Consider the following 24,735-nt stretch of genomic DNA (forward strand, 5'->3'; position numbering starts at 1 on the left):
TCTGAGGAAAACTGAGGGGAACCAGAATCGGTTTATTTGATAGACAGGGGCTACAGCTGACATTTAAATGAAGCCCCAGTGACTCTGTGTGTGTGTGTGTGTGTGTGTGTGTGTGCGTGCGTGCGTGTGTGTGTTGAGAAATTACTGTGAAATGATATATAATGTGTTGCAATGTTACTCAGTTCAAAGTGGAAGTATCTAGCCAAAATGTGAAGTGTGAGTAACAGTTGTTTCAAAATGTATTCAAGCATGAAAATGTAAATTTACCTCAACATGCTTTGTACAATACTGTACTGGAGTAGGGACAGTGGCGTTCACCCGCAACTTCCATGCTGCAGTCTGGTGACTTATCCATATTCAGATACACATGACTATCTACAGTACAGTGTTACACTGTGTAGCACGAGCAGCTCACAGCAGATGATGAAGAGAAGAAAAGATTTGTAAGATGTACTTTAAAGGTCTAAATAAAATTGCAAGTAAACAATACATGTATTTTTCCTTTGGAAATTGTGTAATTGGAAAAGTAATTTCAGTAATACTTAAGTAAAGTATAAAGACCCCATAGTAATAGTACAATTACTCAAATATTCCTTGCTTATCGGGTTTGGCATCAAAATGTAATGAGATTCATTCCTGGTGTGAAAATGAAGCACATCATTAAGTCATGCCATAATTTACATTTCCATCCATTTCCTGTGCTTTTCTACTCTGTAAAGTCAGATGTAAAATTACTGCACTTTCCACTAAAACCTTCTGTACGACTGTATTTAAAAAAGAATTGAGTTTTTTAGTCTGTTTCACTCACTTCAGTAGAATATTTAATGGTTTAATCTGTTAGGATTTGAGAATCTTCAGGTTACGATTTTTAAGAAGAGAGAAAATGAAAGTATACAAAATGTTAATCAGAGTAATGTGTTTTCTGTTTATGAGACCAGTTACTGTCAAACAACTTGTTGAAATGGAGAGAATAAAGTTTTTATTTGCATTTCTTTCAGAATTGTGGAATTAATTATTATTAATTTATAAGAAGGAATAAAAACCAGAACTATCGCTATCGGCCGATATCACTCTGAATAATCGGTTATCGTATCGGCTGAGAAATTATTTACAGTTAAAGGGTCATGAAACCTCCCTCTTTCAGCTCAAGTCTACCTCTCAATGTTTTTGAAAAATGCCGCTTGACTGGGCATGGATGGCTGTACGAAGAAGGGAGGGGGAGTGGGCGTGGCGGCGAAAGGCAGGAGAGGAAGAGAGGGCAAGCCTTCTGAACACTCAAAAAAAAGATGGATAGAGATAAAGTTTGCAGACGAGACAGAGGACTTCTCTCCTCCTGAATCCCCAGGGCTAAATGGAGACACGATAGAAAGCAGTGCAGGTCCTCTGCCCTATCTATTTAAACCATTAGCCCCTGGTGTGACTATGGAGGAAAACATCAAATAAAACCGGAGGCAGCGCCTGCTCGGAGGCAGTGTTGGAATGCTATTTAGCTAATAGGCTCAAGCTTTTCACGAATAAAAGGCGAAGGTTATTCTCTTCAACACGGACTCTCGTTGTATAGTTTTGCACACGATGGCCCGTGGAGCTTTAATATTATATATGATATTATATTATATATTGTATGTACAGTTTTTATAATATATTTTATTATATTGTTTTCCTCGAGCCGGAGGCAGCGCCTTGTCTGAATTGTAGCTCGTTAATAGGCTCGTGCTTTTCACGAATAAAAAGCCAAAGGATCTTCCCTTCAACGCGGACTCTCGTCGTATAGTTTTGCACGCGACGGCCTGCGGAGCTTTAATCGGTTTAATTAGCTCAACAGGTAATTAAAACAGTCATGGTTAAAATTAGAAACATACCTCAATTAAAGGGTTAGAAAAGTCCTCGGGACTGAGTACCGTATCATTGTGTACACGCAAACTGCTATCATGAGCAAGTCCGAAGTCCACCTTTCTCCAATTCTCATCGCTCTCCAGAATAAACACACTCGAACTCTTACACCACTGAAACAGACACCTCCGACCCATTTGAACGCCTGTCTCATCTACTACATCTGTAGGAAAGCACCACGTGCTGTCATGAATAATTAAGAGACCGCATCTTCTCATAGGATAAGAACATGGAGGCTCATGAATAATTATGAGACACCGACACGTCATCGAAGTACTATAGTACATTGCCACGTCACCGCCTGTGACTGAGATTTTAAACCAGGAAGACAAAAATAGCGGAAAAAAAGCTCAAAATTAACCAGTTTTCTCCTACAATTAAAATGAACAGATGCTAAGATTGTCTTTTATGATGTGCGATACGAACACCTCAGTTAAAATCCCAGCAAATGTAGTTTAGTGTTTCGTGACGCTTTAAAGGGCTCCGTGCTTTTGAGAACCGCTGCTGTGAGTGATGTAACGTTTTTGTTTTTATTGCTGTAGTTCTCCTCCACGCCTGCAGGTGGCGCTGAGAGGGCGCAGCGTTTAAAGTTACTGGAATTCACATTCAACAACAAATCAGAGTACAGCTCGTCCAATGCTATGCTAGCGAGTTTGTTTGCCAGAAACTGTACCTGGGATTCCTATAGGAACGCAAATAATTAACAATGGCAAGTACTTTATTACTTTATAACGGGACGTTATTTCACCACGAATGTATGATTATGTGTTCTCCGGCTCTCAGAAAAGCACTGACAGCTGCACCAAGCTAATATTCGCTAGCTCTACTAGCATCTCTTTCCTGTTACAGGGCGTTGCCATACAATGGGATTCACTGCTGCTAGCGCGTAGCTTGTTAGCAACCTTTGACAGCCGGTAACGTTCAAATTCACAATAATTGAATCTGCGTTGTTCAGAAATGACTGAATTGTGTCCTATTATCTAGCCTTAATCCGTTAGCTAGCTGTAATGAACTAGTTAGAGCTAGCTCGGTAGCTAACTGCTAATATGAACTGTTATTATTGACATGACAGTGTTGCCAAAGCATGCCAGAGATTTCACACAAACAGCAATAAATAAATAAATAAATAAATAAATCCTCTGAATATAGTGAACCAGTACGTCTACATTTCCCACGTTTTCTCATATTTACTGCATTATAAATCACGCCGTCATCATTCTTTTTATGTCCCTGTCATTTTGACACAATAATACAGTAAAATATTTAGTGATCTGCCTTCTCGAGTATAATATCCTTACCACTATGCAGCTGTGACAGTGCCATTTCCCCAGCAGGGATTAATAAGAGTTTTTATTGATCATAAATATATATATATATATAGAGAGAGAGAGAGAGAGAGAGATCTCTCTTGTGATTAATCACAGCTACATGCTTGGTCATTAGTCAGATATTTCAGTTGGCTGTTGTGTTTCTGTGTGAAGGCTGAAGTCGAGGAAACGCTGAAGAGAATCCAGAATCAGAAAGGAGTACAAGGCATCATCATCATCAACTCGGAGGGTAATCAGTGCACTCGGATAGTTTAACGATTTCCTCAAGATTCAGCTGACGTTCATCAGATGTTTTAATCTGTGTATCGAGCCACACAATCAAACACCTGTGTATGAGCAGATTTTATACCTCAGCGCTGTCCAGTTCTCAAATCTGATTGGTCAGACGTTGGAGATGAAGTTTCTATCACTACAGCTCTGAGCGTAGTGATGACGGGAATATAAATCACACGGTTACGTTAGTGCTCTCGTTCTAATACGGTCATGTTTCTGTAGTAAGCGCTCGTTCAGAGGGACTTATCAGATCATATCACGATACTGGAGGATGTTTCTATGATTCATGATGCATATCAAGATATATGATTTGGCTAACAAACTGTCTGCAGAACAGTAGTAAAATGAACAAAAATAAAACCCATTAAACTGACTTTGATGCCTATGAAGACAAAGAAGATTAAGGTTGTTGTTTTTTTTTTTTTTAGAATGATGTCAAATCAGCGTCATCCATTCAGTACCATTTCGTTTGCAATTATTAAAAACGTTTTAAATACCACCATACCGATGATATCTCAGAAAAGTGTATTGCGTAATAAATTCTGACAATATTTGATAGTATATCGATATATCGCCCCGCGCTACACTCTATGTAATCTAAGCCTAATGGTAAATCGAGTAAGAAATAGTCTTGTTATTTAACAAAGGAAAACACTTAAGGGTTGATCTGGTGGTGTTTTCGGTAAGGAGATGTTTATATTGCATTTTTAGCGTTTTGTAACAGTCCGTGAGTGGGGAAAGTCTTCAGGACAGAGGAGTTTAGGACTTTACACTTTCTCAGGAGCAAAAAAAAAAATCATGGATTTGCCTGACCTCAATCCTATTGAGAACCTGTGGAGCATCCGTAAAAGGAAGATCTATGAGGGCAGTATACCTCGAAACAGCAGCTCTGGGAGGTAATACTGGCATGCTCAGATGAAATACAGGCAGAAACTATACATGGACTTAGATTAATCAACCTTGAGGTTGTAACAGTAACTCCTCTATGCGCTGGGCTGCATCACACCACTCGGTCATAGAGTTTTTTTCCTACAATCGCACACCCTCCCCTGTTTTATTTCTTACACACTCTAATCAATCAGTTGGAAGATTTTCTTTAGCTAGTGGAATGTGGAGTTAATCTATGACATGAAAGCATCACATGATGAAGTCCAGCCAAATTTAAACAAAGCTGTGATTGTTGTCCCGCTTTTGCCTTCTGCTTCGTGGATGCCTCTCTGTGTTCTCAAGTTTCAAGTAGCTTTATTAGCCTGGAAAAGCCTTTTACATTGTAAAGCATTGGTGACATTAAATTACAGGCACACAAATTTACACACAGTTTAAAAAAAGAAAAGTTTGATCTCTCTTGCTGTCTCCTTTCCGAAGGCATTCCTATTAAAACCACTCTGGATAACTCGAGCACAGTGCAGTATGCAGGCCTCCTCCACCAGCTGGTGATGAAAGCACGGAGTACAGTGAGGGACATTGACCCACAGAATGACCTCACTTTCCTCAGGGTCCGCTCCAAGAAGAATGAGATTATGATTGCTCCAGGTAACGAAAGCTTTTCCTTTCTGTCTCCTTGTATGTTGCAGTCTTTTGTCTGTGCTTGTATGTTACTGTATTGTTGTCATCGCCTAGTCATTTTGATCCTGATTAATGAATTCAGTACGTGTTGAATAAGTGTTTTCAGTCATTTTTATTGAATGTCTCCATTATAAACTAGACCACTGTTTTCCAGACCTGTAATGCACATTAACTTGTTCTTTACTCCTGACACACCTCACACAATTCAGTCACTAACAAGGACTTAAAGACATTTAAAGTGTATTCAGAAAATATTTTCCAGTTGTATGTGAGTCCAGGACCAACACTGGGAAAGGGTATTTTAATATGTAATCAGAACTACACGAGTGATTTCTCGCAATGTGCCGTGTCAAAACAATCTTTAGCGCAGATAATGACTCCTTCATAATGAAATACATTTAGTTATTTCTGTGTCCCAGTTGAAATCGTTCCTCATCCTGTTAGTCTGCCTATAGATTAAGTTAATTAGAGTGGCATTAATTATTCCAGAAAATTAGTCCTTACATTTTATAACTATACCAGGAGTCGTTTCATGCGCCTACATCATTTTAATGAGCAGTAGAGATGAAACAGAAAACAAATCAACAACAACAACAAAAAAACCCCACAGAAATCCCATTTATGTCTATTTATGAAAGTGATCATGAAACAAGTGGCACTAGTGATGACACTGATTTTGAGCCAGGGTCCCTTTCCCCCAGACCAAAAGATTGCTGGACATTTGATCTTCAAGTTCTATTTCAGAAATGGATTGAATTTCTGCCTGAAACAGTTCAATACAAAAACAAGTTCTCTAAAACACAAAAAAGGGTGTACACAATTTTGAAGCCTGGCATCTGGATGCATGTGATAAATCATCACATCGGGCAAGAAGTGAAAAGCCCCTGCACATTTGCCTTTAAAAGAGCCACGGTCTATCTATCAGCCACAGAGAAATTCTGAGAAATCCGAGGCAACTGTCAGGAGTGTCATGGCACCATTCATGTAAAATGTGATCGAGAGCCTGAAATGAACAGCCCAATGGTGCTCAAGTGTTTCATTAAAAACGCTGATGACTCCCTGCACACTGGCTGTTCCAAGCGTGCAATGTCTGGTAACTTGCGTTTGCAGATAGCCAAAGAACTGTGTGAGGGTAGAATGGAACCCCGTGTATGGAGGACATCAGAGGCAACAAAGCTGATGGATTTGAGCCTAGCCGTCTGCCTAATTTGGCCACCCGGCGCAAAGCTAAGCAAGAGAGAAATGACAGAATTTGGTCGACAAGGATCCTATTTTGTCGCTGCAGATGTTAAAATACAGTGTTACACAGCAGTGTGAGGTATCACGAGGGTAGCATACAAGACATTGTACTGGACAAGTCACCACTTTCAGTACCATTTACCGTTTATTTCAAATAAAATCCACAAACTGAGTGTTACAAATATAAATTCAGACTAAAACTTTACACAACTGTTTGTCCAAAACAGAAAAGAATCCGCACACACACACACACACACCCACACACCAGGAGTTCGTCTGTCGATTTCAACGAAGACCGAGGTTTCCATTTCCGCCTCCATTATGGAGAACACAAACTGGAACTCGACTTGCGTCTGAATTGGATTAAAGTTAGAAAGGCTTGCGCAGCATCGGCCTCGCTCTCACTTCCCGGTGACCGCCATGAGTCTAGACGACTGACGATGGCCCCCAGACACACACACACACACACACACACACACACACACACACACCAGAATATATATTATTCATTTATTTTATATATATATATATATAATTTATTTTATAGTATTTATGAATTAATTTTTATGGATGCACAAAAAGCACCGAATTAAACTCCAGTCGTAAATGAATAATAAAATCTCACTTTCACTGCACCGTGTGGTTTCTGTTCCTCGCTGTCTTTAGACATATTATTTATCTTGTGTTTACTTTTGATCATAATGTTTTAATGAGACATTACAGATGTTACTCGCGCTCCACTCTGTATCAGCGCGTCTACACTGCGCGTGAGGAGCACCGCGGCCTCGTTACTAACACGTCACTTCCGTTATAATAAACTACAGACTTTACACTGCAAGCGTGCAAATACAGAATATAATGACAATAAACTTCAATTAAACTAAAGCTTTTAAGCAGCTTCACCAGTTTCCCCTGACCCGTACACACAGTGGAGCATTTTGGATAGAAACATATATATATATATATAGAAATGTTAAGTTTGTGGAGAGTGAATGTGAGACTAACAGGGGTTTTTTTACAATTCAGTCAATGTTAATATGAATTAATAACATTCAATAAGTTCATAATCTTACTTTAATCTTCAGAATTGAGTTCATGTGTTCATGTTAATCAGAGTAATGTGTTTCCTGTATGAGACCAGTTACTGTCAAACAACTTGCTGAAATGGAGAGAATAAAGTTTTTATTTGCATTTCTTTCAGAATTCTTTTAAATTAATTATTATTCATTTAGAAGAAAGCGTAAAAGGCAGAACTATTGGTATCGGCTGAGAAATTTAGTATCGGTGCATCTCATATATATATATTCGAGTGACCTCAGAATGACCTATAAATATTCTTATAATATCTCAAAAATTTTACGGCACAAACGATTGAGACTATTTTGCCAACGTTTTGCGCTGGGTGGGGGGCAACTTCACACAGGTTTTACACCTACTTGTTCTTAAACTCGTGGAACAGCGTTTCCCACTGTGTATGATCCAAAAACATGATGTTTCACTTGTATTTACACTCCTGTATAATTGACCAACATTGGAATGAATAGTTTTAGCCCACACTATACTTGTGGTATCTTATACTTGCATGTTCTGCTTCTTAAACATCCCGATGATGGAAGTAACAGTGTAGGAGCTCATTTTGAGCTGGCCTTGCTGCTCAGCCTCTCTCATATTTAATCCATGATCGACCAGATGGTCAACCTAAGTAGCCTGGGTCTCATCTGACGCTTGTCCTTCTTCTTCCTTTCACTTATCATCCACTCACTCCACATCCTCTAGCTCTTGACATGATATTGGCTTCCACTGTTGCCCATGACAGGTGTGCATTGCTGTGACCAGTTTTGTAGTCCTCATGCTGTCATTTTTCTAAGTGAACATGCTCTGTTGTTTGCCTGCTGGTTCTTTGTAAATGAGCACAGGACATTTTTGTTGTACTCTATTCAAGTTACTGTAGAGGTATTGTTAGCAAATGTATTGTTTTCCCTCAGAGAAATAACACAAACACCACAAGTGAAGGAACCATACGTTGTTGCCTTCACAAATAAAATATTTAATGGATATTTTGAAATAATTCTTTCAACACCCATGAAGGGACTTCTTCAGTTTCGTCTTCATTTTTACTTGGTGTCCATATTTTCAACCCGATAACCATATCACAAATAGAAAATTGTACGATGTGTGCTGGCATGTTTTTTATAGAATATATTGAAATTGCTCACATGTATAACAAATACTTATAAATACATGCTAAAGTGGTTATTGAAGATGTATTAAGGAATGTAGGTGGTGTGGGTGTTGTGTAAGCAAGTCCAAGCTCTTGTCATTGGTGGTGTTTGGGTTGAGGCCGAATGACCTGTGGGAAGAAGCTGCAGCAGAGAGGAGTCCATTGTTCAGATGGCTGAGGTCTTTCATTATCTTCCTGGCCTTGGTCCAGCACCGCTTGCTGTAAATCAGGTCAGGGAGCTCGGTGTGGATGGTGTGCTCAGCTGATCACACCACCCTCTGGAGAGCCTCCTATCCTGCTTGCTGCTGTTCCCAAACCAGGCTGTTATGCTTCCCGTCAGGGTGTTCTAGATTATGCAGGTTTGAAACATCTTTAGCTCTTAAGTCTCTTAAGCGTGTAAGGTGGTAAAGACACTGCCGGACCTTCTTCACCAGGGTGCTGATGTGACAGGACCATGACAGATCTTGCATTATGTGACTGTAGTACCAAGGTACTGAAAACTGTCCATTCTCTCCACTGGGGTCCTTTTTAACATCTGTGGCCGGTAGCTCCTCTCCTGCTTCGTGCTTAAGTCCACTGTCAGATCCTTTTTTTTGCTGACGTCCAGGAGGGGGCACCAGTTCTCCAGGCTTTTAATCTCCTCCAGGTAGGCGTTCTCGTTGTTATGAGATCAGGCCCACAACTACAGTGTCGTCTTAACAATGGTGGTAGAGTTGGAAGTGGCCACACAGTCATAAGTGTACAATGAGTACAGCAGTGAACTCAGAACCTTGGGGGGCTCCAGTGCTGAGCATGTGGGAGGATCAGACATGTCTGCAACCCATGTGGTGTGCCTGTGAGGACATTGGAGATCCACTGACCAGGTCCCAGGTCCTCCAACTTGCTGGTGAGTTTGGAGGGAATTAGTGTTAACTGCTGAACTGTAGGCAACAAACTGCAGTGTCCAGATAGCTCAGGGCCACAGGTAGGAGGTGTATGATGTGAGTAGAGCAGTTACGATGGCATGTGAACTGTAATAGGTCCAGGGTGTCAGGTGATGAAGTCTCTGATTAGCCTTTCAAAGCACTTCATCAAAACTGAGCTCAGGGCTACAGTCACAGTATAAGTTATTCTATTCTATTATTATATTATAAGGATGCACGGTGGCTTATTTATTCACGGTGTCACCTCACACCTCCAGGGTTGGAGGTTCAGTTCTTGCCCCGGCCCTGTGTGTGCGGTGCGGAGTTTGCGTGTTCTCCCTGTACTGCAGGGGTTTCCTCCGGGTTCACCGGTTTCTTTCCCCAATCCTTAGTAGTTTGTTTTAAGATCTTTTTTTTTTTTCATTTAGTACTGCTCTTCAGACGGTAATTAAGATTACCGTGAGACCTGTCTCCCAGAAGATAAAATACTAACAGTTTACACCGATCATCCTGTTCAAAAGTTTACATCCCCCTGGTTCTTAATGTGTTACCTTCTTGAGCATCAGTGAACGTTTGCACCTTATGTAATAGTCGTGTACGAGTCTCAGTCGTCCTCTGTGTGAAACGCTGGATCTCAACATCATATAGTCGCTGTTGGAAAGGGCTCAAATATGCAGAAGATGCTGGAAAAGCAAATAATGTGCAGGACCTGGAAGATTTTTCTGAAGAACAGTGGGGCAGTTTAATTGCTCAGGACAAACAAGGGACTCATGAACAACTCTCACAAAACATAAACACAGTCGCTGATCATCCAGGTAACGACACACGGTATTAAGAAGCAAGGGTGTGTAAACTTTTGAACGGGGTAATATTTATAAATTCAGCTATTATCTTGTCTTGTGGACTATATGTAAACATCTGTTATATGAAATAGATTATTCAGGACAGAACTAAATAAAAAAGAACATGGGATTTTCATGATCCATCTTATTGTGTTAACAGTATTCAGATTTAGCAGATTCTGTAAGGGGTATGCAAACTTTTGGGCACAACTGTAAATATCCGTTCATGTTTTGAGAGTGAAAATGTTCACATCTTTATCACATTTTATCTGCATACACGTGTATATATCTTCAAGTATATCCCCGTGTTCTGTTCTCACAGTAATTATGTGCAGGTGTTACAGTAGAAGTCGGTGTAGCTCAGTATTCCTGCTGTCACTAACCAATTCAGAAAAAACTAGGATCGTTTTTCTAAGTATTAGATTAAAACTAAAATCTACTACAATTTTTTTTTTTGTGCATAACAACGACAGAAATGAAAACCAAAGATGAAGGCCCAGTAACATACTGCGGTCAGGAAACCAATTGGGAGGTGTCCAGTAGGTTGTTGCATCAAAGCCAATTTAAGTGCAGCTCACTCACCAGTTCGTTTACAGGAAAACATCTCACGCTTATCTCACACTAACACGTTTCCTTTCTTCTCTCTTCACAGATAAAGATTATTTCCTAATCGTCATTCAGAACCCCATGGAGTGAAAATGGTATTTTCTGTATAGCTTTTTATTTAAACATCTTTTTATTTTTCTGCAGAATAATGAGTTTTGTTTATGTCGTAGTTCCATAAGTGTACAGATAATGTCCTACAATCCGACACTAATGGGCAGTATGGTCTCTGTCTAACATTATATGTAAGGTGCATTGATGTTCTGCTGTTCCTTCCAGTATATCATTCCAGTATTTTTATTTTTTTTTCCCATAAATTGTTTAATCCATTTAATTTATTGTTCTTTTATTTGCTTTTTATGCCAATGCTCAAACAATTTCTCGCCATGAAGATAAAACAGGAGCTACATGTAGAAGGTTTCTCTATCTGTCATAAGCAACAATAAAACGCCGTGTGTAAACAGTGTTTAAGATGAAGTGTGTGTGATGTGTTGTATTGGTATATCGCTGTACGAGTTGAGTCTCAAGTTGTAAGTTCCTAAGCAGCTAGAGTTTAAGTGTGAATCAGCTCCTGGATTATGGCTGGGAGAATGAAATGCACTAAAAGGCTCTAGTTTGGGTAAAGTTATGTAATATGGAAGAAATAATTATTTACATGTCATGGGAATTTTGACTTGCAGACTACATCAGTGGTATGTTTTGTAAAACTGTGTTTAAACAAACTTCAGTATAATGAAACATGACGAGGTGTGCTGTTTTAGGCGAATACTCTATGACTGGTTTGTGTGATGTGGCCCAGTGTATAGCGGCGTTACTGTAATCACCCCAAAGTTCAATATTTTCCTAAAGTCAAAAAACTTCAGAGACAGAGGGTTAGTCGATGTCAAAAAGTCATCAAACTTTATTGAAACAATAAAGTGAGACAGTCTGCAGAGAGTCTAAATTATGCAAACACACACAACCCTTTTTATTCCTGTCTCCACAGCGACCTCATCTTAGGTGGAATTTTGCCATTTCTCATTAAAACAGACCGATCTTCTTCACCACAGTTAATTATTCATGTCTGTATGTTATCTTAAATTTGTGGAGCATGCACAGTTAGTTGTTTTCCTAAAAAGGTTTTATGAGGACAAGGTTTCTTTAAAAAAAACAACAAAGGTTTCACTCGGTACGTAGAGTGTTTTTTGCTTCTCTCTGAACAACACTCCCTTCTTATGTGTCAATGATCGTCTGTCTGCGTCTTTCTGCCGTCCTGGCTGATATCTACCTCCCTTCCTGAGGCCCTGTCCTAACTCGTTAATTGGTATCCAGCTTCAAGGTTGTTTACTTACTAAAGCAGTTTCAGCGAATATCTAATGCCAATGTATTGTTGTGCAGAAAGGTGCAGGCCGATCGCGAGAAACACTTACAGTACAGTAAGACACAGAATTCATCTAACTCGGTACACACTTAGAATATAACTTGATCAAAAAGTGTTCTACGATTTAGATTACGCTTGTTAAACAATATTGATTATTAGATTTTGCTTCTAAGTGTTAATTCTAAATGTTGGTTATACATCTTGGTTACACTTCATCAATATATTCTATAATACCGGTGAGATAAGTTGTGGTTAGTTTACTATCTGGTTACACTTCCACTCATGCACTACTGCAGCTTTAAACAGTCATTCACACCAGACTCACCCCACCCCACCCCACCCCTCTCCTCTCTCTCCTGAAATAAATACGACCAAAAACGCAGCTTTTAAAAAGAAAAAAAAAGCTTGTTAAAAAGAAACTGAAAGCGTCTGGTGCATGGATTAGTGGTTAGCTCGTTCGCCTCACACCTCCAGGGTCGGGGGTTCGATTCCCACTGTGGCCCTGTGTGTGCGGAGTTTGCATGTTCTCCCCGTGCTGCGGGGGTTTCCTCCGGGTACTCCGGTTTCCTCCCCCAGTCCAAAGACATGCACGGTAGGCGGGTTGGCGTTTCTAAAGTGTCTGTAGTGTATGAATGGGTGTGTGAGTGTGTATGTGATTGTGCCCTGCGATGGATTGGCACCCTGTCCAGGGTGTACCCCGCCTTGTGCCCCATGCTCCCTGGGATAGGCTCCAGGTTCCCTGAGACCCTGAAAAGGAGTAAAGTGGTATAGAAGATGGATGGATGAAAGCGTCTGTCTCCTCTCATGGCAGAAAACGTTCTGCCTGTTACAAACTGCTGACACTTTTAGTAAATGTTAAATAAATGTTACATAAATGTTAAATTACGTACAGAAAACGTCATCATATCAATGTTTATACATTTTTCATTGTTAAATAACATCGATAACTTTGGATTTTCCCCTATTTTCTCCCCCAATTTGGTCTTGCTAGTTCCTACCCGCTAGCTAACTCTCCACATCACACAACAGCTACCAGCTGAGGAGGGTGAAGGTTAACATGTGCTCCTGGGACTCATGGAGCAAGTCTCTGCATCTTTTCCAGCTGCTGCTCATGCTGCATCACAGGGCAGTGCAATACACTCAGACATATTGACCAATCAGATTGGAGAATTCAATAGCGCTGTAGTAAAATGCCAATTATACAACAGTTAGTTCCAGTTCAATAATCTGATTGGACGAGTGTCATTTCAAATGTGCTTATATTTAGTATGACCTCACTGGGACTTTTCACTGTGTATCACTGAAATGATTACTACAATAGAATTATTGACATTGTAGCGTATATGGCGAATGATACATTTTTCATGATTATAACTTTTGACTTAAAATATGAAAGCTCATGAGATGAAGATGAAAAGGAAGAATTGAAGCTAATTTCACCGGATGCACTTTTAATGGGAATTTACAAATCCGTGTGGGTTCAGTGAACAGCAAGCTAGCCAGCTAGCTGACGGCCGATCCGTGAGCGTCGCTTCTTTGGGATCTATTTCCGTTACTATTCAGTATAATTGCACTCTTGCTTGTACAGTATTGTTGTATTGATGAAGATAAGGATTATAATCAGCGTAATCAACTCCTGAGTGGAGCAACAATAAAGCATTCCCCCTATGCATCTGAAGACTGGAAAAACACCTGGTCCGATTAATCTCGCTTTCCGCTGCAGAATTTGGCGTAAACTTCATGAATCCATGGACCCAACCTCAGTTTTCTGCTAATGGTTGGTTTAATGGTGTGAGGAGTTTTTTTCTTGGCACACTTTGGGCCCATTAATATGAATCGAGCATCTTTTGAATGCCATAGCACAGAGGTTCTCAACCTTTTGTAACTAAAGCCCCCAACCCCCCATTGGAGGAGACCAGGTATAATGATTATCTATTCTATATAAAATCTATATATATAACCTAATCTATAATCTGTTTAGATAGATAGATAGATAGATTTTTTTTGCTTTTATAAAACTATATAACAGACGGGTATGGGACATGAATTATCAAAAATGTTTCTGAACACTATAACTACTTTGAACAAGAGAACTAGGTTGTAATAATGTGTACTATTTTAAAACTTGTTGAGAACCACTGCCATAGCCGATCTGAGTACTGTTGCTGAGCATGTGCATCCCTTTATGGCCCCAATTTACCCATCTTCCAGTATGATAATGTGCCATGTCACAAAACACAAGTCATCTCAAACTGGATCCATGAACATGACAGTGAGTTCAGTGTACTACAGTGGCCTCCCCAGTCTCCAGACTTGAATCTAATACAGTACCTTTGGAATGTGGTATAACCAGAGATTCACAGCATGTGCAACTGACAATTCAGCAGTAATGACGTGATGCAGTCATGTCAACATGGACCAGAACCTGAGAGGAAAGTTCTTTGTGGAAACCATGTGACCAAGAACTCGAAGCTGTTCTGAGAGCAAAGGGAGGTCCTACCACTGGAATAAAGTTGGTGTGATGTTGGACGATCGATATTCGCAGAGATGCGGAAATTAAGGGACAGTCTCTAAAGTTACACACGACATTAAAACAATCGTGGATCATCAGTTCTTTTAATTATTCCAGTAATAGGACGTCTATTTTTTTTTTTTTTTTAAAGAAAACCATTCAATCCAGTACGGGTCATTTTGACCCCCTTTATGCTTTCGTGAAGGTTTTTTTGGTTCATGCATTGTAGGGTTAAATATCAAACATCTAAAAGGTGTGCGTCATACCTGACACCTAGTCGAACACTGTACAGTTGGATGTGTGGCTGTACATCATTCCCTTCAAATGCTATTGAGCTTTAAATGATGGTATATTTTGTGTATGGGCCCATTCTGCAGTGAAATTCATATAAAATTTACATATGATTTAATAGCTTATTTTAATAAATATCATAAATCTGAGAGGTGTGCATTATACCTGACACCTAGATGAACACTTTACAGTTGGTTGTATGACTGTAAGTCATTCCCTTCAAATGCTATTGAAGTTAGAAACGTGTTTAACAACGTCGTGTGTAACTTCAGAGACGGTCCCTTAATTTCCACATCTCTGCACGTCAAACCAACTTTATTCCAGTGGTCCTACTCTGTATTAGTCAGAGGTTCCTAATAAGTTCTTTTTGCTGTTATAGGTGTGATAACAGTTTGTTGTATTGCATGGTATGGTATAGAAGCAGTAGACTGTTGTACAGGTCATTGTGATCTTCCCCTTTAATCTTGCCCCGGCGTGACGTCACACGCGTGTGTTATTGTGCGGTTGTTGTGACACAGAGCCTTGAGTCAGTGTGTTGATCAGCTTTTAGTGAAGGCAGGACAGATCATAAAGCAGTCGGAAAAGCACAGAAATAGACTTGTTTCTCTCAGATTGTAGTGATGCCATCCGACAGACCTTTTAAACAACGACGGACATTCGGTAGGTTTCATGACAAGCTGAGAAGCTACAACATGTCAGTAGTGTTTGTTTACCAACGAGCTGCTGTTCAACCGGACAGCTAGCTAACGGTCATTTGTGAATTCTTCCTATAGCATGTAGCTAGTTAGCTTCCACTACTGGTCGGTTTATCTTCAGTAAGGGTTAGTATTATATTTCAGTAAACAGCTGTCGGGCCTAAGGCTAACATTACCCAGTCTATAGTCAGTTTATTGTCTGTTTAGCTCGGTGCTAGCCGACTAGAACAGGGTGTTATGAATGTTAGCTAGCTGGCTAGCGGTGTCATGTAAACACGTAAATGCAGAGTCATCATAACTTCAGTTAACGTTAGACGGCCATTTTTTTTTGTTGTTTTGGGAAACATGAGACCTCTTAACTAGCTAGCTGATCACGTGATTTTGTGTCATATATGGTCGTACATTGCAAGCTATTCTAGCTAGCTAGTATGGGTGCTAATAAGAGCGTGTCATGTTAGCTCGTGGTTTTATTTGGCAGTAAGACGGCTCGTGTTTGTGGAAGATGATGCTGTAATTTGATGTGCTGTATATTCCACACTGAGGACTGGGTGTGTGCAGGGAGGAGCATGAAATGCTAGTTTATCATCTGCTCTGGGACGGATTTGTTAGCTTTAGGATCATGTAATTGCAGGCTTTATGTGGCCCAGCCTTTCACATTACAGCATAAATAGCAGTTTCATCCCAGATAGGCATACGCTGGTGACAAACTAGGAGGATGCAGATGTCGCCCCTCCAGAATGCAGGCCTTCCAGTGTTAACATCTGTTTTCAGGGGAGGGGAGAGCTGCTAATGCATGCTCAAGAAGTCGCTCGAACATGACGTCATGGACTAACTGACATACTCCTTAGAGCATGGTCATGTGCTTATCAAAACGCGCTATCATGAAGGAGGGTTTTCGAAAGAGAGAATAGAACAGAAAACAATAGCGTTGATTAGAAGTTATATGTTATAGAAAGAAGTCATCTGTGTTATGGAAACTAACTATTTACATATTTACAAAATTCCATCATTTCTATTAGGAACACAGACTAAGTGACGCAGTTGTAGTGACGAGTCTGGAAATAGACAAGAAGGAAAAGTTTACAGATTTAATTACTTTCTTTTATTCATGTAAATAAAATGAAGATCCAGGAAGTGTGAGGGTGGGACACAGTGCTGATCAGTGATTGGTTGTTGGGAATTGTGCTGATCAGTGATTGGTCTTTGGGAACTGTGCTGATCAGTGATTGGTCTTTGGGAACTGTGCTGATCAGTGATTGGTCATTGGGAACTGTGGTGATGAGTGATTGGTCATTGGGAACGACGTTGATCAGTGATTAATCGTTGGGAACGACGGGGAGCAGTGATTAATCGTTGGGAACGACGGGGAGCAATGATTGGCCGTTGGGAACGACGTTGATCAGTGATTGGCCGTTGGGAACGACGTTGATCAGTGATTGGCCGTTGGGAACGACGTTGATCAGTGATTGGCCGTTGGGAACGACGTTGATCAGTGATTGGTCGTGGGGAACAACGGGGAGCAATGATTGGTCGTGGGGAACGATGGGGAGCAATGATTGGCTGTTAGGAACGACGGGGAGCAATGATTGGCCATTGGGAACGACGGGTGCGCAAGCACAAATTGGTTAGGCTTTACACGCAGATTGAACCTGCTCTCAATATAAAATTTCTCATATAAAGTCAGTAAAGGAATCTTAAAAAGTCATCAAATTTCGTGACAGACTCACAAGGTTGGCAACATTGAGGCCTTCTGTTAAAATGTTGGTAATGTGAAGCATAAGCAGGGGGGTCTGGGACTTTATTCAATCAATATTAACCTTGTAATTATTATTCAGGTTATTATATGCCTTGTGGACTGGTCACTTGAACTGGTTTAATCCAGGTCTCAAAATGTCAACCAGAGCCACAAACCATTTTAATAAAACTAGGAAAGGTGTAGTAGAAAAGTGCCAGTCTACAGTTGAACATGATGTAACTGTTCTGGGTTCTGAAGGTGTAAAGTTCAGGAATAAATAGCTCTGATGGCTCTGACTTCTAAACACGATGGCACACGCTTGCCTAATGTGCCTAATCTTGAATACACATCAAATGAATAATTGCTGAAATAATTTATTGGTTTGTTATTTGTTTATGGTGTGAACACAATGTTGAGTAAACAGCAGACCTGTCATTGTTTAATAGCGGTTATTTAATGGTTTACCATAGCAACATGGGAAGAAAATACCATACTGTATATTTGCTACTATTAAGATCAAATCCCAAGCAATGTTAATGAGTATATCTGAACAGGTTACGAGTGACTTTAATGATAATTCAAGCTTCATAAGTGTTTCCTCAGTATAGACTAGCTTGTAATGAAAGTCTAAGTGTGTCATGGTTCCTATTTGTGATTAGTGCATGTGAACTGTTTTCTAAAGCATGTGGTTATTCATTTCACTATTTGGTTTCCAGCTGATCGCTGCAAGGAAGTGCAGCAGATAAGAGAGCAGCATCCTAATAAAATTCCGGTAAGACCCTTTCCAAGTATTTTATTAGAACGTGATCCGAAACCAATAACACTTTAGCTAATCTGCAGTGTCTGATATTCTGATTCAGTCTCTCTGTCTCTCAGGGTCACGATGTGTGTGTGTGTTGGGTTACTGAGTGCAATATGACCGTGTGATTGAAACTGACTGCATGTGTATGCTTTGCTTTGACCTGTTTGCTCCTAGGTTATAATTGAACGGTATAAGGGAGAAAAGCAGCTACCTGTTTTGGACAAGACCAAGTTTCTAGTGCCTGATCATGTCAACATGAGTGAACTGGTGAAGATTATCAGGTAAGAACAGAAAAGTCAAAGTCAAGTATTTATAAACTGTCTGAATGGGTGTGAAATATTTTAAATAGCCAAGCTTGAGATAACTAAAGATGTCCATGAAAATACTGAGCAAAAAAAAAAAACGGGCCACTTGCAGACCGCACGCTTCTATCTACAGTTCCACATGATCGTTTTTGTTTACTTGCTGTCTGGGACCTTAGTCACACATTTAAAGCTCCTGCTGTCCCTCAGCAGAGTGTTGCTCAAGCATGTCAATGTTCAGCTCTAAAATTAGTTGTGTTGTCATTGGAAGCCAGTTGCTTCTGTAGTGTCTCATGTTTGTTGGATGCTACGAAGCGTGTTAGAGAAGAGAAATCAAACTCGACACCATGTCAGAGGAACAGATTAGCAGGGTGTAGTGTGGCTCTTCATCTATTTTAACATCCACCACGAGATGACCTAAAGCAGATGACATTCGTAAGGAGTTGGTTATTTCCCATGTTTATTACGGTGCCTTTGTTTGGTGGGAATCATGTCGCCAGAATGTTTACCGCCAGCGCTAAATGTATTTACTTAACACTTATTGCCTTCCAAACGTTATACTTTAATTGCACTATAAGTCACACCATTCAGTATAGTTATACCCTCTGGAGATAAAGGAAGATTCAACATATGGTCAAGGACTGCTCTTGTTGACTGACTGACAGTTTTCTTACATAACACACTAATACATGAGCATCATGTTCACTGAGTGTCCACAATTTCCAACCCCCCCCCCCCCAATATCTTTTTAGTGATGTCTTTCCCATATTTCTAAATGCAGATCTCCCGTTAGAGTCACTTGAGTGGATGTCTCAGCTTTGTAAGCTTTGTAAGAGTCTTCACGTACTCCCAGAATCACAGCCGCTGAAGATGCAGTGAAGAAGTTTTATTTTTGAAGGAAATGTGCCCCCCAAAAAAACAGCTAAATTCGTATATGTTTGTGCGAATCATCTTACACCAGACTGCTTTGTGAACGCGGGTCAATACAAAGCAGGATTTGCTGAAAAGTTTATTTTCAAGCATGGATCAGTACCAGCTGTCGGTGATCCAGCTTCATATCCAGAAGACGTAAGTAAGTAGCGCGCTTTATATTTTGTGAATGTCTGTTTGGAAATCGCCTTTCCGAACGAGCTTGTTAGCAGATACTACGGCTAACGTTACCGTCGTCTCTGATTGTATTCACAGAGGACAGAGCTCTCTGTGTCGTCGTCGTTATTTTAAACCCGAAAACGCCTGCTGTCTGTATTATATGTATAATTCATACATATTGGGCTGAACACTGGTATTTACTGTGTAAGTCATACTGGTTCTCTTGAGTTGTTGTTGCGGTAGTATCTGAAGCACGAGCTGTAAAGGCACAGCCCTCTTCTCGAAAGCGGGGGCTCATCTGCATTTAAACACACGAAAACAGCGTATTTTTGCTTCCACCCAAAAGGGGCATTTACAGCATGGTATAATAAAATATCCGTGGGTTATTTTGAGCTGAAAGTTCAGACACATTCTGGGGATACCTGAGGCTTGGGAAAAAGAGGCATAATGGGTCTCCTTTATCAGCAGCTCTGACTGTAATTCGAATCACAGGTTTATATTAATGTGCTCTTTGTAATACACGATCTTTTTTGTAGTAACAACTCACACAGGGACATTCCGCATAAACAGTTGTGAATATGGGGAATTTTCTGTGAGGAGACATTTATTGAACATTTTCTGAGTCTCCTCAGTCCTCATTTTGCATCAATCCGAAGTAAAGTTGTAACTTTTAAGTTTTCTTCAGGACAAAGCACTTTTGGGTTTTTTTTTCTGTAACTGGACAAGCTGTAATATTTTTTAATATTATGCCAGATCTTGCATAAAAGAAACAGGGTTTCAGAAATGTTACAGACATATCTAATCCTCCGTGGTATACTTGTAGTAACGGCTAATGATTAAATTAAATAGAACATATGAATTATTATTTCTTCTTCCAAACTCGTCCTGCATTTTTTGTCTCCAAAAAAAGAACAGCATAGTTTCTGAACTATCGAATTCCTATCCAGCCTTGCTCCATATTTTCATGTTTAGTCTTAAAAAATGAATATCGCTGGATTCGGAGACTGTGTTTTGAATTGGAGACCATGAAATCATCCTTGATTTCGAGTTGTAAAATATTCCAGAGATCAGGGGTTTGATTTCTGTTCCACAGGACAGATGCTATAGTGAACGCAACCATGTGACAATGCTCTGTTTCACTGAATACATTCTTCTGTGTTTTGTTTGAGTGCACAGTTTTGCATCAGCTAAAATATTTAGACAAGATGGGGAAGACAATCTCAGTTTATGAGGTCGGAGTGACTCTTGTTAATTGAATAACTAGCGTTTTATTCCCCTCATACTTGCTGATATAAACGTACCAGTCATTTTTACACAGGTTTATACAGTCTTTAACTTGCAGGCTGCAGGTTTTTATTTCAGCCACGTAGGAGTCACCTGATACCTAATCGTTTGTGTTCATGACTCATGAACATTTTTTTTTTGCTCAGATCGGATCTGTCTGTCTCGGGGGTCACTTATGTAACCTCAAGAGGCCCATATTTGTCTTGAGAACGCACCTGTCCCATGCGCACAGTGATTTCTTGGGCATTTATTTCATACTTGATGTATGTATGTTCCTCATAGTTTTGTTTGAATCGATTTTTCCAAATATCATGTAAATCACCAATTTCCTTCCACTGAACGTAGTCACTGCTGTTGCTGTCCTCCATTGTTGTTTTGCCGGATGATGATGATGAGGATGACGGTGATGCGCGGTCATATAAGCCACGTTATTCCGATCTGACTCTTCTCATTCATGTCTCATGGCCACGTATCTGATCTAGGACCACCTACAAAACTGACTCAGGTCTGATTTGAAAAGATCAGATTCAGTATCCATACAGTCCTGGAAAAACAACAACCCAGATCTGTCACATTAAGGCAGAAAATCAGATGTCACCTCAACCTGGTAATGTGAATGTAGTCTTAGTCATTTGGAAACCAAGTGTAATTGAGTAAGCACGTGGACTCACGCATGGCTCCACTTTAACCGCAGCCTCACTGACACTTTATGAGACCCCTGGTGTAGATTCATTTAAATAGTCATTTGCTTTACTGTGTAAATGGGGTATTATTAATCTGCTCTATTCCTGTGGGACGTCCTCATGATTTTCCTTGTGTTATTTACTCTGGCCTGCAGGCGTCGACTGCAGCTGAACCCCACTCAGGCCTTCTTCCTCTTGATCAACCAGCACAGCATGGTCAGTGTGTCCACCTCTATCTCTGAGATCTACGAGCAGGAGCGGGATGAAGATGGCTTTCTTTACATGGTCTATGCCTCCCAGGAGACATTTGGCCACTAAGTTCTCCACTGGCTTCGTGTGACCAGAGAAAGCCAAAAGAAGCCAGGAGAAAGAAAGCAGGTTCCTGCTAACCGTAGCCCTGTGATCTCTCTGTTTCTCTCTCCTCTCTGTAAGTTGTACCTTTCTCCTGCCATCATAAAGTTAACACTACGTTCATTGTGTCTCATTACGACACGAGTGTGCATCTCACAGCACTACTGTATCTACTAGTTTCTCCCTTTAACCTTTTTATCAACTTGACTCTCTTATTCCACTTAGTAATGTTAGCCTCTGTGTGTGTGTGTGTGTGTGTGTGTGTGTGTGTGTGTGTGTAAAGAGCCACACTTATACTCTGTGCTCTGGCCCTGACTGTTCTTCAGTTGATTGTGTTCTTTGATTTTATTGCTAGGGTCAGTGTGTAAAATAATGAGTAACACGTTTCATGACATTGTACTGTAAGTAGGCGAGTGTCTGTTATATCCTTATCCCCTTTTTGTTTTTTTTAAATATATATATATATAAATATTAGTCTGTAGTTTTTTTTTTCCCCCCCAGTGCTTGCTTGTAGTGATCAGCGAATTGGTGCTGGAGTGAGATTTTAAGATATTTCTTCAAAAGCAAAAATAAAGTCTTAGTGAAGTCCTGTAAATTTGTTTTACATATTAGCTTTTACAGCAGCCTCGGTGTATGTACAGGAACACTACAGGCCTCCAAACCAACATACAGGATCTAAATCTGAATTAATAAACTACCAAGTTTTGGGAAGACCCTGTACAAGACCCGTTCCCCACGTTCCCGTACTACCGTTTAATTCAGAAGTAAAGTCCGTATAGGAGAATCGAGGTCGGAAAGAGAAAACAGGAAGCAGTTGAACTGTCTAATTCTGCTCATGGTCTTATTTAAGCTAGATATGGGTTGGAGTACCATTTTTAGTCCTTAATGTCCCCAGGATTATAATGTGGGAGTGTGAATGTGGCCTGAAGTGTATATGACACAGCAGTCTGTCCTGTAGGCCTGCAAAAATATACAACTAAACAGATCCCCAACGTCCATTCTTCTGCCCTGCTAGAGTTTGTGATGGGTCCTGTTCACTATATCACGTATAAATAATATGCTTCTTTTGCACAAATAAACAGCCAAGAGGATAAACGTCATTTTCAAACAATTTTTGGCACACAGTTGGATTATGTATCTTGTTTCTTTCCTTTATATCACTATGCGATGTATTTGCCTTCTGTTCCAACTTCAATGAAGGGTTTATGATGCACTACATAGATTGCATGTTTTTCTCAACCTTTTTTATATATTGATTTATGCTATTAGATTTGTTAATTATTTCTTTATTTAAAGTAGGGGGAGAAAAAAAAAAGTCTTTTTAGATGTTTTAAAACCAAAAGAATGAAATGAATATGTATCTATGTTTGAAACTCAAGTGTATATAAACTATCATATGATTAGCTCCAGGTGTGTTGTGCATGATTTATTTTTTTTTATTGATTGAAAATGATTTATTTATTTATTTATTTATTTAAAAAAATCTAATGGTGGGATAAAAATAACCATCACACACACACACACAGAGAATTCCGTAATGGCATCTTAATGATGGTTCGAAATATTTTCTTTATTTTTAAGATTCAGTACTGGGATAACCTTCATGTAACGCATACTATACAACAAATAATGCCCATAAAACGTCGGGTATGTGCTCCTGTACCTCTAAGCACGATGCTTATTGCTACATCTTTCACACGTTTATTTTCTGACGTGCGAATGTCGCTCACGAAAAAAGATTCAAACAAATATATGCTTAAAAAGTGCTAAAGTAATTTCGAAATGAAATGGCAGAAATGCAGCTTTCAAACTACACACATTCCATCAACACCAGAATTATTGGCACCCTTCAAGAAAAATTGTAAAAACGTATAAAATACACACAACACAATGTTTCCAATTTTCCACTAAAGCAAAAAAAAAAAAAAAATGAAAGAAAGAATAATTCCCTTAAAAATGAGTAAAAAAAAAAATATTTGCTCTAATACACAAGGCAAAAGTATTGACAACTCTAAAGAATATTTCAAATAAATTCATATTAATTACATATTATTATTCTCAGCAAACACTGTTGATGCCTTTGACCAAACAGGAGTATAATAAACAGCTAAATCATACATGACCATAACGACAACTCTTTTCAGCACTACAGACAGATCACAACCCAAGTTCAAGAGTACATACAATGATCAGTTAAGCAGAGAGCCGTAATAAAAAGCTTCATGTGGAGCACTTTAACGTTTTTCTGGATTAGTGGAAGCGTGAGGAGGTGCTGATGAGACACGCAAGACAGAACTGCAAGAGTGAAGGCCTTCCTGAGAGCAACTCACAATACGAAGCACCTGAACTACATTAAATGCCATTGGAACTACAACACACAAGGTAATCAACAAGATAATGATCACAAATCATCTAAATCAACACAAAAATGGTTCAATTTTTTAAAAATGAAAAACTAGTACATAACGACTGATTTTATATATGTTCATGTCTGCTCATTTTCATTTAGAATGCCAATAAGCCTGGAGTTGACAGCGTATGTACAGTAGGATACTGCTGACAGATATTTCCCTGTCTTTCACTCAGTTTATATATCCATAGCAGGGGGGTGGAGTGTAAATCAAACAGGTGAACATACCTGAGTGGGTTTTGACCTCCCCTAATTGAGAACAAATCATATTATAATAGAACATTTCTATAACGATAATATTTGAGTAACTTGGTCAAGGAACTAGCTTTAAATGAATGAACTCATTTACAGTTACTG

At 39.6% G+C, this 24,735-nt stretch overlaps 2 protein-coding genes across 2 annotated transcripts; both read left to right on the forward strand.

Moving 5' to 3' along the window:
• Positions 1-2,466: 2,466 nt before the first annotated feature.
• On the forward strand, positions 2,467-11,330 carry dynlrb1 (dynein, light chain, roadblock-type 1). Its single transcript, XM_053653317.1, has 4 exons — positions 2,467-2,599; positions 3,372-3,447; positions 4,857-5,024; positions 10,914-11,330. The coding sequence occupies exons 1-4, from the start codon at positions 2,597-2,599 to the stop codon at positions 10,955-10,957; spliced, it is 291 nt and encodes a 96-aa protein (XP_053509292.1). The 5' UTR covers positions 2,467-2,596; the 3' UTR covers positions 10,958-11,330.
• Positions 11,331-15,514: 4,184 nt separating this feature from the next.
• Positions 15,515-23,373, forward strand: map1lc3a (microtubule-associated protein 1 light chain 3 alpha). Its single transcript, XM_053652559.1, has 4 exons — positions 15,515-15,687; positions 18,174-18,229; positions 18,434-18,540; positions 21,773-23,373. The coding sequence occupies exons 1-4, from the start codon at positions 15,648-15,650 to the stop codon at positions 21,933-21,935; spliced, it is 366 nt and encodes a 121-aa protein (XP_053508534.1). The 5' UTR covers positions 15,515-15,647; the 3' UTR covers positions 21,936-23,373.
• The last annotated feature ends 1,362 nt before the right edge of the window (positions 23,374-24,735 follow it).

The sequence above is a fragment of the Ictalurus furcatus genome, chromosome 21 (genome assembly GCF_023375685.1).
Source record: "Ictalurus furcatus strain D&B chromosome 21, Billie_1.0, whole genome shotgun sequence".
NCBI classification, from domain to species: Eukaryota; Metazoa; Chordata; class Actinopteri; order Siluriformes; family Ictaluridae; genus Ictalurus; species Ictalurus furcatus.